Below are 18,685 nucleotides of genomic sequence, written 5' to 3'. Positions count from 1 at the left end.
TGTCTTCCATATGTAGCGGGGTTGCAGTATATTATTAGATGCCTCATATAATAACACTCACTAATATTTTTTAGGTACGCTTTCTCGGAATTGTTTGCATCAGTTTTCAACCGTCTGCCTCGTAACGTTTTTAGCGAGCTCCACGGGTCAAACAAACCTGCGTGTGTTATAAAATAAGGGCTGTTCCAAAACGTTACCGGCAAACACACGGAGTGTAAATGGGAGCAGTGCGAGTAAGACCTTACCCAAGCTATCACATTACCTGCACTCTATATGCTTTAACCAAACAGAACCTAAAGGCAACTCGTGGCAGCCCACGTTCGAATGTTCCATACATGTTTCTTGACAGCTATGAACTTCCACTTTATAAACAGAAATGGCGCCTTGTCCTTCAGTTCCTTTTAGCTATCTGCAGTAAGAATTTACCGGTATTTCCTTAAAATCATGGCCTCGTAATCTCAGTTCTCGTCTGAAATGGAGAGTAGAACAAATTGCGATTGGAACTTGCGGCGTCGAACGAATATCTGGAGACCTCGTTCGAACACCCACGAAGTCGAGAAAGCAAGTCATACATTACAAGTGCTTCCGCATGCTGCTTTTCTGGACGTTCACTAAAGATATGATCACCACAGACGGAAATAATTAAAATGATTCTCTCACACGGAATATGGTGATCCATTTAAACAACTTTCTCTAACCAGAACACGTAACCGTAAACCGCACAGCGTGAAAGTATTTTATTTGTGAGACAAACCTCTGCAGCCAGTCTTTTGTACGCACGCATGCTTTGCCGAACATCGATTCCTTTTAGAACATCGCTCTCTTTTGCCCAACGTTTATGCCTATAAATTTTGAGTAAGCTTTTGAAACACCCATTATTTCAGTTGTCACCAATACAACTGCAACTCGTTCGTTCCTTTCGTGCTCATTAATTGCGTTAGAGTGACATTAGCCAATGAAATTTTCAATTCGAATCGTACTCAGTGACACGTTGTATGATCAATCAAATTGTTCGGTATTTTTACAATAACCGTAGCAAGTCCGTTGACTTCTAGTTAGACATAGTCTTTGAAGAGCTCTGGAAATTTATGGTCTGCATGTATAGTTACGGAGGAACTGTCAGTGTTTTGATTTACGACGCTTTTGTCTTCCGCACTAGAACCTACCTTAAGGATATTCAGTATTAGAACCTACGGTATTCATAGGAAAAGCACTCTCGGCTGATGTAACACTGTTTCCAGTTGTTCCTTCAGATATTAGCTCGTTTGCTTCTCGTGTCACAAGAGACGGTCGGAAATTTTATTTTTTCTCTTTCGGTATAAGCACACAATTACGCTTTTCGTAACGAACAATAGTATTACCTTAACAATACGATAATATCAGAGGATTTAAAGAGCAATATTTTTATGATATTGTTTAGAAATAAATTTTTACAGTGAAATGAAAGAGGGACGTTTACATTTCATAGAAAATTACTGAAATCGAGTGGTGTACAGGTAAAAACACGTTGATCTACAAAACGTAACGTTCGATTTCAAATTTACGTTCTAACAGCCTCATAGCTGTACAGATAAAAACACGTTGATCTACAAAACGTAACGTTCGATTTCAAATTTACGTTCTAACAGCCTCATAGCTGTACAGATAAAAACACGTTGATCTACAAAACGTAACGTTCGATTTCAAATTTACGTTCTAACAGCCTCACAGCTACAAGCAGACAATGGATGAAAACTCGCGGTTATAAAACCCGTCGAGTGACATTGGCCAAGGAGAACGCGATCCGCGAAAATAAAATGGCCGGCAAGGTCAGCGGCGGCGCTGCTCCGTCGCGCAGCCGCTCGGGGGTCACCTTTCGAAAATAACACGATGACACACGAGCACGACGCGCAAGCGCCGCACACACCAAATTTTCCGTGACGCAACGCGCTGTGTATATCAGTTTACCGTGCACGACAGCTGCGCGTTATTGTTTCGCGAGCCATTTCCGCGCAATGCAACTGTCGGTGTCTATCGAATTCGCTGCGTCAAGGATGATAAAATAAAAAGAAAAAACAATTTTGACGCCAGCGCAGTCTGGTGCCGATTAGAGGAAATTACCTACAAGTCAAGAATCTATTTGCATTCGGGAAGGGGGGAGGCAGGATTTAGATTCAGATGATGAATGACAGTGGCAGGCTTGTGAAAAATATTTCGCACTATACTGTGCAGGAAATACTGCGCCGTCACCTCGCGCCGTCGCGCAAACACCTGAGCCATGCTGCAGAGGCAAGGACACCGGTGGCGGTCGCGCCGAGTACGTAGTTCCGCCAACCTCCGCCAGGCGGCGGTAGCGCGCTTGCTCCCGCGGCAGCAGCAGCGCCGCGTCGCGGCCGCGCGCTGAACCACCAGAGTTCAAGTAGCGGTATCTACGTCACAGGGGGGCTGGCCTCTGGAGCGGGAGTTCAACCGGCGCCGTCTCACAGCTGCGGTCGGAAGTGGCCGCCTACGAGGAAGTCGGTGGAAATTGGGTCTGCGGAGGACAGAGAACTCGTCGCGGCTGTAGGCGTGCGCAGATGCGTATCGTACATAAAATGTACTGCGGCGCTACACAGAATGGACTCGTCATCAGTACTACCAAGAAAGAAGTGAGTTATGTACAACGTCATGAGAACTATACTGGAGGCGTTTTGCTAAAATTATAGATCAAAGGGGAACTTTTCTTGGAAAAAGGGAGTATTTATGACGACGTAAGTGTGAAGCGAAAGAGGAACTGCTACTCGAGGCAGGATGCAGATACGGGATGGCAAAATGCTTGTTGACAGTCGTAACGGAGCGGCGGGCTGTGGTGTGAATCACCGCACGCTTTGTTAGCTTAGGCAGCGCCCAGATGTTTAAACGCCCTAGTTTACGAGTCGGAGGGGGCAACGACCGATAGCAGCGTGAGGTAAGGGGGTCTCCCTTGACGTCATTCCGTCCAAAAAGAAACCGGGTTAGAGAGGTGAATGCACTTAGAGCACACGCACGCCGTGCTTCTCATTCCTCAAAGTAACTAGCGAATAAGCTTCAGTTAAAGTGTTGAGAATCATCGAAATTGAGACAAATGAGGCAGTGATGTTACATAGGCGCCATACAAAATACAGACGGAAACTAATTAAAAATACTGGATTGTAATAATTGCTCTGGTGAAAGGTGAAGAACGGACGCTTAATTCGAGTCCCATAGAAGATATAAACAAGACATCCATAGAAATGACAGTGTGCAAGACTGGGATTCGAACGCAGTATGTAGCCTTTTGCAGGAATGCTATTACCAGCTGAGTTATCCAAGCACGATTCACGCCCAAGCCTCGCAGATTTACTTGTGCCAATACACCCGTTACAAGCATTGTCCACAAGGTAGCTGGTCCAATTCCTAGCATTGCGATAAGTTTCAGTTTGCCAGGAAGCTTCATAACAGCCCATACCGTGCTGCAGGGCCAAAAATTCCTTCTGGAATACATTCGTTGATATTTGTTCTAATAATGATTTCAGTGACTGACAAAACCTGCTGCATGTCTTTCAGTCGGACGCCACTATGTTGACTTGCATTTACCCAAAGCTACCCCAGAAATTCTACCGGGGAAAGATGACCTACAGTTTAACGTGGAATCCGAACCACGTGCAGCACCTGGCAAATCTTTACATCAGTGAGAGGTGAAACCCAGGTTAAAGAGGGCCTGAAATATTTCGTGTCCGACAGAGATTCGATCTCGTGACTTTTTGGTTTCCAGGCAATCGCTTCACCGGTAGATTACCAGACTTGACAGATTTGTATCACCTGCGTTTGCCACGTTCTATATCTTGCCTGTTTCTAAAGACATAAGCAACGAGCTTCGCGAGAAAGTAATTCCTGGCATGGAATGGGCAGGAACCGTTTCTGCGGGAAAATAAACTTGCCGGAGAAAGAGTTGATTTTAAGAAGAATACAGCATATAGAAATTTTGTGAAGCCAAGCCCATGTGGATTTCAACCTTAACAAGCTGTGCACTTTTTAATCTGCTTTGCTGGGAATTTTAGCACTCCCGCAGGCTCAGGCAACAATGGTGTGCTGGATCGAAGCCGATAAGAGACCGGCACGGTTTGCGGACGAGTTTCACAGTCAACAGCAGCGTGCGTTCCGTTTCCATTAAGAGGGAATAAGCTGCAACAGATCGCAGTTGGAGGTGGCTGGCTGTCCCGGGGGCGTGAACCCGCCTGGTTCTGTCGCAAGGCGCCGTGTCGTGTCGCAACGCAGCGCTGCCGCGCTCCGCCGCACTCTTGCTCAAGTCGCACACTTTCCAATCCGATGTGACCCGCGGGGGCAACGAACTCGGGACTTTCGCGACGTAATCCGCGCCGACGTCACTGCTGCAGCGTGACTCGGCCGCCGACTCACGCACGTTGCCCCTCCCCCCCTTCCCCCTCCACCTGCCCACTCACCCATGTGCCCCATCCCCTCCACTAACCCCCACCCCCGCCCCATCCCCACAATACACAGAATCCACGTTACGCAGCAATCGGCACAATAGTGTGTCTCATACGATCAATGCTACTTCTTCAATACACCCGCGCATTTTCTCGAAGAAAAAACTACTCACTTTTTATAATATTTATCAATGGGACGTGTCCTGAAGAATTTTTTCCCCTGTGCCGTTTTACACGTGACTTGGGCGAAAATCAGCTAGTAAGTAAGAGTCGTCTATGTTGTAGCCCTTTGCAGGTTTCGCGTTAGAGTTGTGATCACTGGAGCAGCGGTACGCTGTCAGGTACGACGCGCACTAAATCCATTGTTGTGTCTTCTGCCACTCCCGTAGCTGCAGTGTATTCACTTTCTGCATACAGCGGAGGAGAACACCCCTCAGCCTGGTTTACTTCTAAAGAGAGAATCTCACGCCTTATATGCTACAGCGGACGCCGAAGCATGCCTTTTTCTTTTTGCCCTTTTAGCAATTGCTAATAAGAGCCACACCATTCGACGTTCGTTATATACTACAATTAGTATGTCACTGTATCGGATTTTTTTCGCCTGGTACTATACTTCGTATGCATGTAAACGTAATGGTTCTGACTCCACGTTAAACAATAGGTTCTTCTACGACTGGGTGAAATAGTTCTCAGCTCGCAGAAACCCCGTGACAGAATACCTGCAGTAGCATTATGGTTACTGAGGCACTGTCGCGTTCTCTTCTGCTGGTAACTGTCGTGCATTTTTTCTTCTTAAAGTGAAACCTGATGCATTTATCATATGATTATATACACGAACAATGGAAGCAACTGATGACACTCTAACGGATAGTCAAAATAACCAAAAACTACAGGATGTACGGAAGAGAATGCAATATTTTTGTGACGATAGTAACAAAGGGAATAACAACAGAGTATTTTATACAAGAAAAAAAGGAGAGTACAAGATTCACTTCTCGCCGTGAGTGTACCAAAACTGTAAGTTTCAAGAAGGCACTAAAATAAGTAAAATTAGGAGGAATGTGATGTTTTGTGTGTAGTCAGAACAGAACAGTTATTAGTAGTTTTGAGAACCAATGTGCATCCTCATAAGCTAAAACAAAGTTCCCTGTAATAGCTGCGGAAGAATGCAAAAATGAAATTCTAGTCGTAGTATTAGAAAATATTGTTTCTATGTGCTGCATCATTACACTTGAAGTAACTGACAGATTAAAATTATGTTCATAATTACGAAACGTTTAGTAAGCTCTACGCAACATCAGGTGACGAATTACGTTCTAACTTCAACAGCACTGCTCTCGAGAATTTGACAACTGTTCGTTGATTCTGCAACTGCAGAAACAAAGATTCTGAGTATGGGGGAAAGTGATTGACGTTTTATACACGTACTTTTACTTTGGATACAATCACAGGACGCGTTATCAAAACATTCCCAATTTCGGTGACAGATTGCCCGTACACAGAATCCGTACATCACAAGGGGCGTACGGCGAAAAAACTGTCCACGATGTATGTTGTCATGCTACAAATACATCTTCACTCCTGAAGTCACCTTATGGTGTGTAGCGGAGCGTAGGTTTGATAGTAGTATCAGTTCCTTCCTAGCGTGTTGCATTCACGAATGACTGCTGAGCAGGAAGAGCGACACGTGATAAACCTCCGTAAGAATTCATTTCACAGTTTCGCTGCCAAGTGTGTAAAGCAGTCATCAATCCAGAGATTGTTTTCCCCGCCACGATGCTTTTCAAGCCGTTGTCCTGTTGGAGGTGGTATGCCGAAACTGGTCCTGATGATAATTATATTCTGTGGCTGTGTCCGAAACAAGAAGGTGGGATGTAGTGACTGTAGCACTGTTATGTTGATATGATTTTTTCCTGCCCCGATACGTCAGTATTTTTATTGCTTATGATATTGCAGTCCACACTGACGAGCTATTCGTAACCAAGCATTTTATACCTGTTGATGTGTTGAAACCGGTGATAAGTCAATAAATACACTTTGCGATCGAAGTAGAAAATTTTTTTTCATTAATTGCGTGGTTAGCTTGTACCAGTATTGTTGTGTTCTCGAGAGCTCGGCATCCCGGTAGTGTTTACAAAGAGTGTGTTTGAAGTGGAGGCACTCACCATCTCTGCTCATGCCCACGGCGATGCACTTCTTGAGCCGGCAGTACTGGCAGCGGTTACGGTTGACCCTGAGGATGGAGCACTGCTGGTTCTTGGTGCAGGGCCGGTACTGAATCTTCTGCTGGATGGACCTCCGGAAGAAGCCCTGCAAGGGAGCGCGCGGTGAGACACATCGCGAGCTGCAGCCCATGGCGTCCGGCGGCAGACTGGCTGGCTGGCTGGCCGTGCGGCTGCGGCCGCCGCTGGCTGACCCGCTTCGCGGCCGTTCACCCCGCTCGCCGTGACACACTCTCGCGCCGGCGCCCAGGCCGGGCAGCGCCGCGCGGGGCGAAAGCGATAGTGTTTCGTCACGAGGCGAGCAGCGCCGCGGCACGGCGAAAGTCCCGCTTTCCCAATATCGGCCCACATCGCCGCGGGTTACCACACAGCCGCAGCCGGAGCTGGAGCCCAGCACCGTTACCAAAATGTTGCCGCAGCCAGCCGGTCGGCCGCCGTGTGTTTACCATCTTGCAAAAGCGCACAAGTTAATCAGCGCAGAGGGGATCGAAAGGGAACGAGCAGGAGAGGCTGTAAGGGCTAAACAGTATGCGGTACGAGTCAGAGTTGCAAGGGAAAATTTGGGAACGAAGAGCAATTGGAAGGAAAATTTGGGAACGAAGAGTAATTGAATGGGAAAATTTGGGAACGAAGAGTAATTGAAAGAGAAAATTTGGGAACGAAGAGTAATTGAAAGAGAAAATTTGGGAACGAAGAGTAATTGGAAGGGAAAATTTGGGAACCAAGAGTAATTGAAAGGGAAAATTTTGGAATGAAGAGTAGCTGAAAGTGAAAATTTGGGAACAAAGAGAACTTGAGAGGGAAAATTTGGAAATCAAGAGTAATAGAAAGGGAAAATTTGGGAACTAAGAGTAATTGGAAGGGAAATTTGGGAACGAAGAGCAACTGAAAGACAAAATTTGGGAACGAAGAGTAATTTGAAGGCGAATCGTTGATGAGTACAGCTTAATAATTGCTTCAGCTGTAGTGGCAAACTACCTGTAGGTAGCTACGAACGAATTCGTAAGTGGTTGATTTGTAGAGAATGTAAGGACTGATTTGAATCCAGCACGAAAAGAAACAGCCAGAAGCGGAGCTAGGGAAAATAAAGGAGTTACAGAGTTGTAAACGAAAATGACTGGAAGACAAGTCGTTGATGACGGGTACAGTTTAACCATTGCATTAATTGTAGTGGAAAACTAGGTAGCTAAGAACGAACTCTTTAAGTGGTTCGTTGCTATATAATATGGGCTAAGGATGGATTTGAATCTGGCGCCAAAAAGTAGCAGTAAAAATGGACGGAAGGGAAAATAAAAGAGAGTTGTAAACGAAAATTTGACGCTGAAGAATGAATGAAAGGTAAGTCGTTGACGAAGAGTACTGCGTTAATTGTAGGGGGAAACCAGGTAGAGAAGGACGTACTTGTGAGTGGTTCGCTGGGGAAGAATATGAGCTAAGGGTATATTTGAATGCGGCAGAAGAAGAAATAACGAAAGGAAGGGAAAATAAACGACTCAAAGTGCTGTAAGGGAAAATTTGGTGCTTAAGTGGGTTTTCAATCTCATCAACTGAAGAGTGAATGGAAATAAAGTCACTGATCAAGAGTATACGATATCAACTGAAGAGTGAATGGAAATAGACACTGATCAAGAGAATACGATAACAGTTGCATCAACTGCTGTCGGAAACTAGGTAGCTAAGAATGTAATAGTCAGTGGTTCTTTCGTAAAGAGTAACGTAAGAGGCTAAGGACAGAGTTGAATGAGGTAGAAAAAAAATAGCGAAAAGGGGGGCGGGGGGTTATATAGTGAAGTCAGAATGTTGTAAGAAAAAAATTGGCACAGCAGCACAATTTCAATCTACTCAACTGAAGACTAAATGGAGGGCAAGTTGTTGATGAAGAGTATAGGTTAACAATTACATTAACTGTACTGGAACAACAGGTAGCTAAGAACGTAATCGTTTGGTTCGTTGGTAAACAATGTGACCTAAGGATATATTTGAATCCGGCAGAAAAAGTAGCGAAGAGTGGCGAGGGATTGGAGGAGTAAAGACTAATATTTTAGCATAACGACTCAAAAAGTTGTTCATGAAATTTTGGGACTGAAGAATGTATGGAAGACTCATCGGTGATGCATAGTATCGGATAACAATTGTACTGTGGTGGAAAATTTGACAGCTAAGAATGTACAAGTTGGTGGTACCTTGGTATCAATTTGATTGCAGCAGGAAAAAGGGAAGCGAAAATTGTAATGATTCTGAGCTGAATGATTTGGCTTATCACTCCAATTACGGTAGAAAACCAGAAAATGTTGGTTGTGAAGATATTTATGGCTGAGTCATATTGGCTGAGACTGAGTTTAATTGGGACGGGACAAAATGGAGCGAAAAATGAAATGAGATGATTTTATCGATGATGAATATTACTAATCTGACTCTGGTAGAAAACTTGGTGGCGAAGAATATAGCAGTAATAAGACTGTTATTAAGAAATGTCGACGAAGAAGTAGTTTTATTGTTGGGCACAGACTGTAAAGATGAATGAATCATTGGTGCAGAATATGAGCTTAGAATCGATTTGGTTGTGGTAGAGAAAATGTTGTGATGGGGAACATGGACGAAGAGCTCCTTTTATTGTGATAGAATTTTACGTATTGAAGAATGCAGTAATGGCAATTTCTGTTTTATTTTTCAGGCAGTACGGTCTACTAAGAACATATCTGACTATACGTGACGATTGGGAAGTGAAGAAAGCAGAGGCGACAGGTGTTCTGGTAAGTAATAAGAAGCCAAGTCCACAGGGATGAAGTGCTGCTGGTGAAAATTATAACTAATAATCTGTTTGAGTGCGATGTAAAACAACGTAACACAAAAACAAAAGCAGCCCGCCAGAATGGATGTGATATTTCAGCAATCACCATTGTAGTACACATCCTTACCGGCGTACATAATTTCTGGAAACGCATAACAAGCATACCGCTGCCGCATGGAAAGTGAGGGTAGACCAGAGGCTAGAACTAGTTGTGAGAGGAAAGTGGATTCTGAGGAAAACTTTAGTAGCCAAAAGAGTAGATAAGTTACGTATATGGTTTAAATGGTAGACAGAGTGCGAATAAAAATTATTGCCTCTTCCGTCGACTCATTTACCGAAAGAAATGATAAAATGGATCCATTTAAAAATCTCAAAAGGGTTCTGTGACAAATGTTTTGATATCCAGAACAGCTACAGTTTTTGTTTGTTTCGGCGCCTTAATTTATCTGTAGACCTCTAATTTTGTTTCAAAATACTCGATTAGCTACAACACGGTCAAAAAATTTTATTATCTCTTTTAAGATTTGCCTACATCACTCAAATACCTCTTCGGACAAGGGCTAAACATTAAACTAGTAATGCAAATGGCCTAAATGGTACGACATATTGTCGTGACCACCGAAAACGCAAAACTCAAGTAAGATTAGAAGAAGAGAAATGTATTTAAAACTAAGAAAGTATGTCTTCTATGATCCCCCACAGTGCGTCGAAGAATTCACCCCATTGTGTAATGACAGCGCAGACAATATCATAATGTAAACGCTTCAAATGCAAGATCAGTTATCCTTGTGTACATCTCGTAGAACTGGTAGAGCAACTAATCACTCTCAGAAATTAGTATCCTATCAACAAAATGCTGCCACAAAAATATAAATACACAACCGCATCGTTTCTACGTCAGTACCGTAGAAGAAAAGCCACCGACTCAAACACAATGACGCTACGGTAAAAATGGTCAAATTTCCGTACAAAGCCTCACGAAGTCAACAAATTACAAATCACATTTAGTGTGCGGTCATCATCTCAGACGATACGATGAAAGGTCACGGAGGCAGGTATAAGAAATGGGGAAAAGGGAAGGACGAAGTTAACACGCTCGCCCCTCGGCGTCCCGGCGTGCAGTACCGTTATGTGCGAGATGCATAAGTCCAAATACTGCACGCAGGGTTCATCGACCCGTGCCGGAAGCAGGGCTAGTCCCGAGTTATCTAATCGGGCGTCGACCCCGCGCTGGCCTACCACAACACGGCACGCGCATGCGCGCTAGCCACCCGGGCCGCTCACTGGGTCACGCATGCGCCGTGCGTCTAGCGGGGAAAAAAACGACAGGCCTGCAGTGCCGGGCACTGCACCCAGCTAGTCCACTGGCAGCTCACGTGGGTTCTGCACGGTGCATTGTATTAAACAATGCGGAGAGAAACTGCTTACTGCAACGCATTTTCAGGGGAAATGTTAACTGTAACAGTACCACAACTTCCGTTTCAATAAATTACTAACATTCTTACTTAACACCCTCCATTTTCGTTAATTAACTTCATTTTTCTTTGTATCTCATCATTTTTACTTTAATTTTTTAACACTGTAAAATATTCGACTTGTTTTTTAAAATATTACGCAATATGTCTCTAAATGCGAAATAAACGATATGAAATCCGAACTTGCCGAATGAACTGAGAGTTCACTTAAGCGTGCCATCCTCGTGACACGTTATGAAATGTAACAAATTTCCAGCTAAAACGCGGTTAGTGCTTGGGAAGAGCAGCTACACAGCACACGCTGTTAATATGACGTCATCTGCAGGTAAATCTGAAAGATCAGTAAGTTTAAACAGATAATGATTTGACATTACACTACACAGCTAAAAAATTATCCAAACAAAAACAAAAAACATTTGCCGTAAGGAAAATTCATGAAGCTTCCGTTGCGTGGGCTCAGAGACCTCTTCGTGACTGGGTAAAAAGGAAAACAAAAATGAGGGATTAAGTACTGCTTTCTGAGCACAGGCAACTGGTTCGGTAAAGAAAGGAAACCAGGACGAATTTTATCGGGGAGAAAAAGCATTAACCTCATTTACAATTCCTTAAATAACTCCATGCCGCCTCCACTATTGGATTATAGTCCAAAAATGTCTCTGAGCACTATGGGACTTAACTTCTGAGGTTATCAGTCCCCTAGAACTTAGAAATACTTAAACCTAACTAACCTAAGGACAACACACACATCCATGCCCGAGGCAGGATTCGAACCTGCGACCGTAGCGGTCGCGCAGCCCCACACTGTAGCGCCTAGAACCGCTCGGCCACCCCGGCCGGCTGTACAATAGTGCTTAAGTAAATCCAATAGTAGCAGGCTGCAGTTGTGGATGCGACATTAAAGAAAATTATCCCTCAGAATTACTGTCGAAGGTAGTTCCTAACTTTCTGTTAGGGTAGGCGCGTAACACGCAAACATCTTCTACTCAGGAGAATATCCTCTCTGAACAAGGGATCTACGGTATACACACAAATGTCTCCTTAAAGGCTTATTGTGTAGATAAACATCATATTGTGAGTTTGGATAATTTTACTACGGGCAGTACCAACCAAGGACGCAGATCGATATGTCGTACGATTTTAGTGTTGGTAATGTCACAGTATCACTTGCAGTTCTCAATTCACCTGTTCTCTTTTAAATGAGTTCATCTCCAGCCATGTATTGTTATTGTGTGTGAAATCTTATGGGACTTAACTGCTAAGGTCATCAGTTCCTATGCTTATACACTACTTATCCTAAATCATACTAAGGACAAACACACACACCCATGCCCGAGGGAGGACTCGAACCTCCACCATCTATTCCCTTTTAAAGAGTTCACCAATGATTTGTTCACCAATGATTTATCGACTCGTACGAGTGCATAGTTTATGTTTGTGTGTGTGATAGATCATTATTCTCGCTGTTGATGAAACATTTAATAGGGGTGAAATCGTCGCTGCGGAAACGGCTTCGATTTCGAGCACACGAGGCTGGCGGTTTCTCCCAAGCACGGCCGCGCCGCCGCGGAAGGAGATATCCTTTCTCTGGCGAAAAATTCGGCGAGCGAGAGCAGCGAGCAGCGAGCAGCGAGTAGCGAGTCGCAGCGCTCGCGGCGGGCAGGTGAACGACCGCGGCGCCGCGAGAAGGTCACTCGCGGACGTCGACCCCGGCGCCGCGCTCGGCGGCTCTCGGCCCGCTCCGGCCGCCTTCGGCTCCGCTCGGCGCACTTTTGTTTTCGCCCCGCCCCTCCCGCTGGCCTCATTCGCTAACAAGGACACAGTTACGTCAGCACGGCACGGCACTCGTTCCCATTCGGCAGCCAGGAGTCACTGACACTTTGGGGAGAGCCCTCCACCCCGATACACCCACTCCGGCTGCGATTTCCAAACGGGGGCGCCGCCTAACGGGCACCAGAATACTCTCCGCAAACAGACAGACAGACAGAGGCTGCCTCTTCTGTTTCGCTCATTCCGCGGAGACCTCATCTGCGCTCTCCTGTGTTCTACAACGCCGCTCGGGGAAAAGTGCAATGAACTCGGGCAACCGCAGGAATCGTATCGCCCTTCCCTTTCATTAGCTAATGGCACTTACTTTGCTACGAACTTTTTTTCCGTTTGCAGACTCGTTTACGTTAATTTTGACGTCTATGGGACAGATATTTATTCCGCGTGACTACACAAGGTATATCATAAATAACAGAGTAAACGCATACAGTTGCAAGTACACGGCACTGGGCGCAAAAATGTCGCAATAAACAAGAGCTCTAAAACGCATACCTTAAAGGCTGGGAGCTTCCTCATGTTCAGTACTGTGAAACAAAACTCTTCTGCTGCAAGCTCTCTGCTTTCCATATTTTGAGAGGTGGTAGTATCTACCAAAACAAGAAAGTAATGTCCAGTAAACATGGGATCTAAAGTGTATACCTTAGGAGCTGTGACCAATTCTTTATCTCCGCTTTTGTGAAACACATCTCTTCTACTGAACAAGTACTCGTAACTCTTAAGATATGTACCTTAGAGCCCTTGTTTGCTCGACGCTTTTTTTCTTGTTTTCATCCAGTTTACCTGCTTCCAAAATATAGAAACCAAAGAGCTTGCAGTAGAAGAGATTTGTTTCGCAGTATCGAAAATGAAGAAGTGCTTGTAGCTCGTAAGGTATGCGTTTTACAGGGCATGTTTACTGAGACTTTTTTTGCTTCTAGTGTCGTATACTTTAAAATACATGCGTTTCAAATGGTTCAAATGGCTCTGAGCACTATGCGACTAAACTTCTGAGGTCATCAGTCGCCTATAACTTACAACTAATTAAACCTAACTAACCTAAGGACAGCACACACATCCATGCCCGAGGCAGGATTCGAACCTGCGACCGTAGCGGTCGCTCGGTTCCGGATTGTAGCGCCTAGAACCGCACGGCCACTCCGGCCGGCTGCATACGTTACGCCACTAATTATGATATATACTGTAGACAACATCTAGCTGTTGAAGTAAGCAACTTAAGTGACTTTTAATCGATCTCACTGATTCTGAGGATATTTTACCCTTGTTAATGGTGGTTGAGCTCTATGGCTGTGTATTAATTACTTGGGAATAGAGCAACCAGTCGCTTTATATAGCTTTATTTATGTCAAGACGACTTTTGGGGCTTCATCTTGTATTGGCGTGTTTCACTTAAACACAATGCCGAGAAAATGTTGTTTTGGCGAAGACACAAAAATAATACGCCTGCCGAAGAAATTCCGAAAAGAGGCATGACGTGCATATAGCTGTAAGAGAAAAACCTGGTTGCTGCATTTTTCAGGTAAGATACGTTTATATTCTTAACTTCAATGAACACAGAAAAGAAAAAAAAAGTCTATCAATTTCGACATAAGTTGTAAGCAGGTATGTTCACCAGTCGAAGTTACCTTTTGTGATACTGCATTTGAAACGCTGGATGTGAATAATAATAGAGTAGAAAGATATCGACGGTGTGGTTGAAACACGGTTTCGTCCCACGCCTGAAATTACGGCCCCCCCGCCGCCATTGCGGCAGCAGAAACGGGCGAGCGGGGGCCAGCAGGATGAGGGAATTGCGATTTAAAGAGGCGGCTGCGAGAGTAGCGGGAGCATTGCCCCGTGGCCTGGCCTTACAACACCGGGGCTGTTACGACACAGCACGGCCGCGGGCCGGGGGAAACTGAACTGACACACATTTCGCCGCTTTCTTTTTGCTGCACTTTCGCGCCAGCCGCCGAGTAATTTTTATGGCGCCAGCGTAACAGTCCGCTGCTCATTGACCGCCTGAGCAACAGCCGAGCCTAATCGGCTATTCGCTCCCCTTGTTCTTTCAGGTGCACCCTCGTTTGCCTCGACTTGCCATGTTACACGAAAACAGCCATGGGTAGCACTACTTCTGAACAAGACTTACGCCACGATTTTTTTTTTTTTTTGCTACATCATCACTCGATTCATGTTTGTCAGAGACTTATTTAGCCGAAACACGAACTGTACAAGATTTTTTGCCTTGCTGCATTCTCTTTAGGGGCCACACAGAACGTAAGTAGGTAGTACTAAATTCTGATCATGTACACGAGACAGCAAAAACAGGTAAGCATTGAAAAACGAAGATACGTTTATCCCCAAATCGTTCAGAAAGTGGTCACTACAGTATTAATAATAAGAGTTTCGTGATTACATTCTTCTGTTGCTACAATGTAATTCGTTCCCTTTAACAAAAAGAACCTTTCTAAGTATTACCATATTCACTTGATACTTTTTAGTACTGTTTAATGTAACAACAAAAGGTGGTAAAATAAAGGAAGGGGGAAATAATGAAGAAATTGCTACTTTCAGTATAGTCTTGTCGATAACTCTGTGAAGTTGTTAAATAACTGTAAACAGAAAGGGATGCGAAATTCACAGTCAGGGTGGAGGTGAAGGCTCAAGGAACCACACAAATAATATATAAAATCGAAAACATGTGAAATCAGCAGCTAAGCTTTCGAAGACAAACGCCCCCCCCCCCCCCCCCAGAGAGGGAGGGGGCTTTGGGTCCAAAAGCTGCATACTGCATCCTTGATAACCATTTCGTGTGTTCGACTGCCACATTACCACTGTCAAGTACCAGCGGCTTGTGAAGAGAGAAAAATATGTAAAATCCGTACTGCAAGATGATTATGTCGGAAAATCTAGTACTGCAAAGAAAAGGACGGGAAGATTACGGTGTAATGCATTCTCGACGAAAAAGGGCGAAGTGCCAGTCGTACAGAAAGTACCCTCCACCAGGTAGCTGCCAGAGTGTAGATGTAGATAATATTAGCGACAGCCACAAACTTGGATTGTGTCTAATCGGATCATCCCATATTTGTCTCGGGTGGTTTTGGAAAACCACGATAAATCTAAATCAGGATGACCTGGATGGGACTTTGATCCTGGGGCACCCCGAATGCGATTACATTCGATTAAGAACAGCGCCACTTCGCTCGGTTGTAGCCTCATGAATAGCCACAATACTTAACTCGCTCATCGTCTTCTGTAAGGATCAATCTACAGATTTTACCGGAAATATTGAGAAAATTAATATCTATTGCTGTGTTAGAGAAAACATAAAGAGCGAAATGTGTTGTACCTGGATAAGGCACTAATGACTGCAGGTACAAGTGGATCGAACGAGTGGATGATGTCAAAATATTGAAGACCCTGCTGAAATATACAGAAAACATAGATACGGAAGCGTGGACAACAACAACTGTGGATGATTGTGACAAAAAGAGAAACAGAAATTCAATCTAATAATCTAAAATAGCTTCATTTGCAACGTAAACAACGACAACTTTTCTTACCCAGGCTCATTACCCTCCATATCTTTCGTGTGTGGATGTGAAATGGGTTCAAGAGACGTGCGAAATTCGTGCCATGGGCTGTAACAAAGTAAGTACGTTTATCTCGGAACAGCTTGTAGTGAGTAGTCGTTATTACGTTCCTACACTCCTCGTATCGGTGATGATTAAGATAAACTTGGCGACTGACATGCCTTTAATTGTATAATTCGGTAGCCACGATTGCGTGTTTTGACGAGTGCCTCGGCTCTAACTCAAGTAAGTTATGTGCATTTTGATTCAGGGCAAGCAACTGAATGGCCTAACGATGATGGCATCATCTTAGGTAAAACAGTTCCCCATTCGGGTCTCCGGACGGAGGCGACTCAGAGTGAAGTCATCACGCGACAGTGTGGAGATCTGCATTAACGCAGAGTCTGCACGGAAGACTACAACAACAACATCGTACAACCACACAGGGGAACTGTGCTTTAACGAAAGGAATCTGAAAATACGGTTTAATCCAGCCAGTGTGTCAGTGTATGGTCATGCAGAAATTGAGTAAGCACGGGGTGTAGTGTGTGAGATGATGAGGAAGCCAGGGCGGTGAGGGAGAGTCGCCGTGTTGTGGGCCCGCGGCCGGCAGGCAGTCGTCCCGTAAGACGACGCGAGGCCACGGAATGCTAAGCTGCCAGCGCCGCCGCCGGGGCAACGACCCGTCCTCAAGTAGGCCAGCGGCGCGGCGAGCTCGCGCGAATGATTGCCGGCGTTGGCGCGCGCTATATATACCGTGATAACGGGCGCGCGCGCGTGCGCGGGTCCACCTCATCTCACCTCAACCTCAACCTCATCCTCATCCTCTGCCCTCCCCGCCGACACTTCCTTTCGGCGGCCGTTCACACCAACAAGACCGTGCTCCAAATCGATACGCCCGTCGCGGACAAAAGCGAAATGGGGCCACAGATTAACCGCGAACTGACTGCTGACTCACGCCCAAGCTTAGCGCCAGTGGCTCACCCGCGCGATAAGTACTGCGGCGCAAACTTCCGCCTCCTAAACACTCCACAGGTACGCAACAGCCACTACGAGACATATCAGTAAACGGTTTTTTCTCGTGATGAGGAAAGAAACCAAAGAGGGCGATATACAACGGCAAATGAATCAATCTGAGATACGAAACCCTCAACCCAAGACGACTGCTTCCAAAACTACGATACCAAACATTTGCTACGGAACAATATAGTTTTATTTATTTCCTTCTATTTGGCCCACTAAACGCCGCGTGCCTCTTTTTTTCCCCTATATTTTTTCATATATTCATAATATCTCTTTTGTCCATTGTCATATCACTCCACGCATGTTACCCTAAACTTGTTATTCTAAATTTAACACCCTCTTCCTCAAAAGACCTTTTCTGCTGCCACTTGCGCTTTTATGTTGTGTATTTTTAAATATTTTTAACATCTCGGGTCCAGCTTGTGGTTAATTTCTTTTCCCAGAGATACTTGTGTATCTGTTTTGTTAGATTTTTGTCATTGATCTCGTATAAATAGCCAGAAAATATTACTCATATGTTAGTCATTATTTTTGTTCATTTTGGTTGTATTTCGCCATTGCCTCTCCACTTCCATGCTTCTGAGGTTGTTATTGGACCCAAATGTTTTTTATCGTTTTTCTCTAATATTTCTATTTTGTCTAAGTTATAATTCAGGGCCGAACATTCATTTGCGTTGAGAAGTTCTGATTTCACTTTTATTTATTTATACACTTTTTTGGACAGCATGCACGATTTAATGCCGTGAAATCTATTCCACTCCGCATATCGCGTATTTTAGGTACGAATATGGTCTACTCCTGCAGAACCCGGTTATATACACTCCTGGAAATTGAAATAAGAACACCGTGAATTCATTGTCCCAGGGAGGGGAAACTTTATTGACACATTCCTGGGGTCAGATACATCACATGATCACACTGACAGAACCACAGGCACATAGACACAGGCAACAGAGCATGCACAATGTCGGCACTAGTACAGTGTATATCCACCTTTCGCAGCAATTCAGGCTGCTATTCTCACATGGAGACGATCGTAGAGATGCTGGATGTAGTCCTGTGGAACGGCTTGCCATGCCATTTCCACCTGGCGCCTCAGTTGGACCAGCGTTCGTGCTGGACGTGCAGACCGCGTGAGACGACGCTTCATCCAGTCCCAAACATGCTCAATGGGAGACAGATCCGGAGATCTTGCTGGCCAGGGTAGTTGACTTACACCTTCTAGAGCACATTGGGTGGCACGGGATAAATGCGGACGTGCATTGTCCTGTTGGAACAGCAAGTTCCCTTGCCGGTCTAGGAATGGTAGAACGATGGGTTCGATGACGGTTTGGATGTACCGTGCACTATTCAGTGTCCCCTCGACGATCACCAGTGG

At 44.8% G+C, this 18,685-nt stretch overlaps 1 protein-coding gene across 4 annotated transcripts in view; it reads right to left on the bottom strand.

The window, feature by feature from the left end:
* Nucleotides 1–18,685, bottom strand: part of LOC126251485 (ecdysone-induced protein 75B) — a 511,809-nt gene that overhangs the window by 14,699 nt on the left and 478,425 nt on the right. For all 4 annotated transcript variants that reach the window (XM_049951935.1, XM_049951936.1, XM_049951934.1 and 1 more), the window contains exon 3: nucleotides 6,590–6,734. In XM_049951935.1, coding sequence (XP_049807892.1) covers nucleotides 6,590–6,734 — 145 coding nt within the window. The remainder of the gene's footprint in view (nucleotides 1–6,589; nucleotides 6,735–18,685) is intronic.

Source organism: Schistocerca nitens, chromosome 4 (assembly GCF_023898315.1).
Source record: "Schistocerca nitens isolate TAMUIC-IGC-003100 chromosome 4, iqSchNite1.1, whole genome shotgun sequence".
NCBI classification, from domain to species: Eukaryota; Metazoa; Arthropoda; class Insecta; order Orthoptera; family Acrididae; genus Schistocerca; species Schistocerca nitens.
This window is presented reverse-complemented; position numbering and strand designations above follow the sequence as displayed.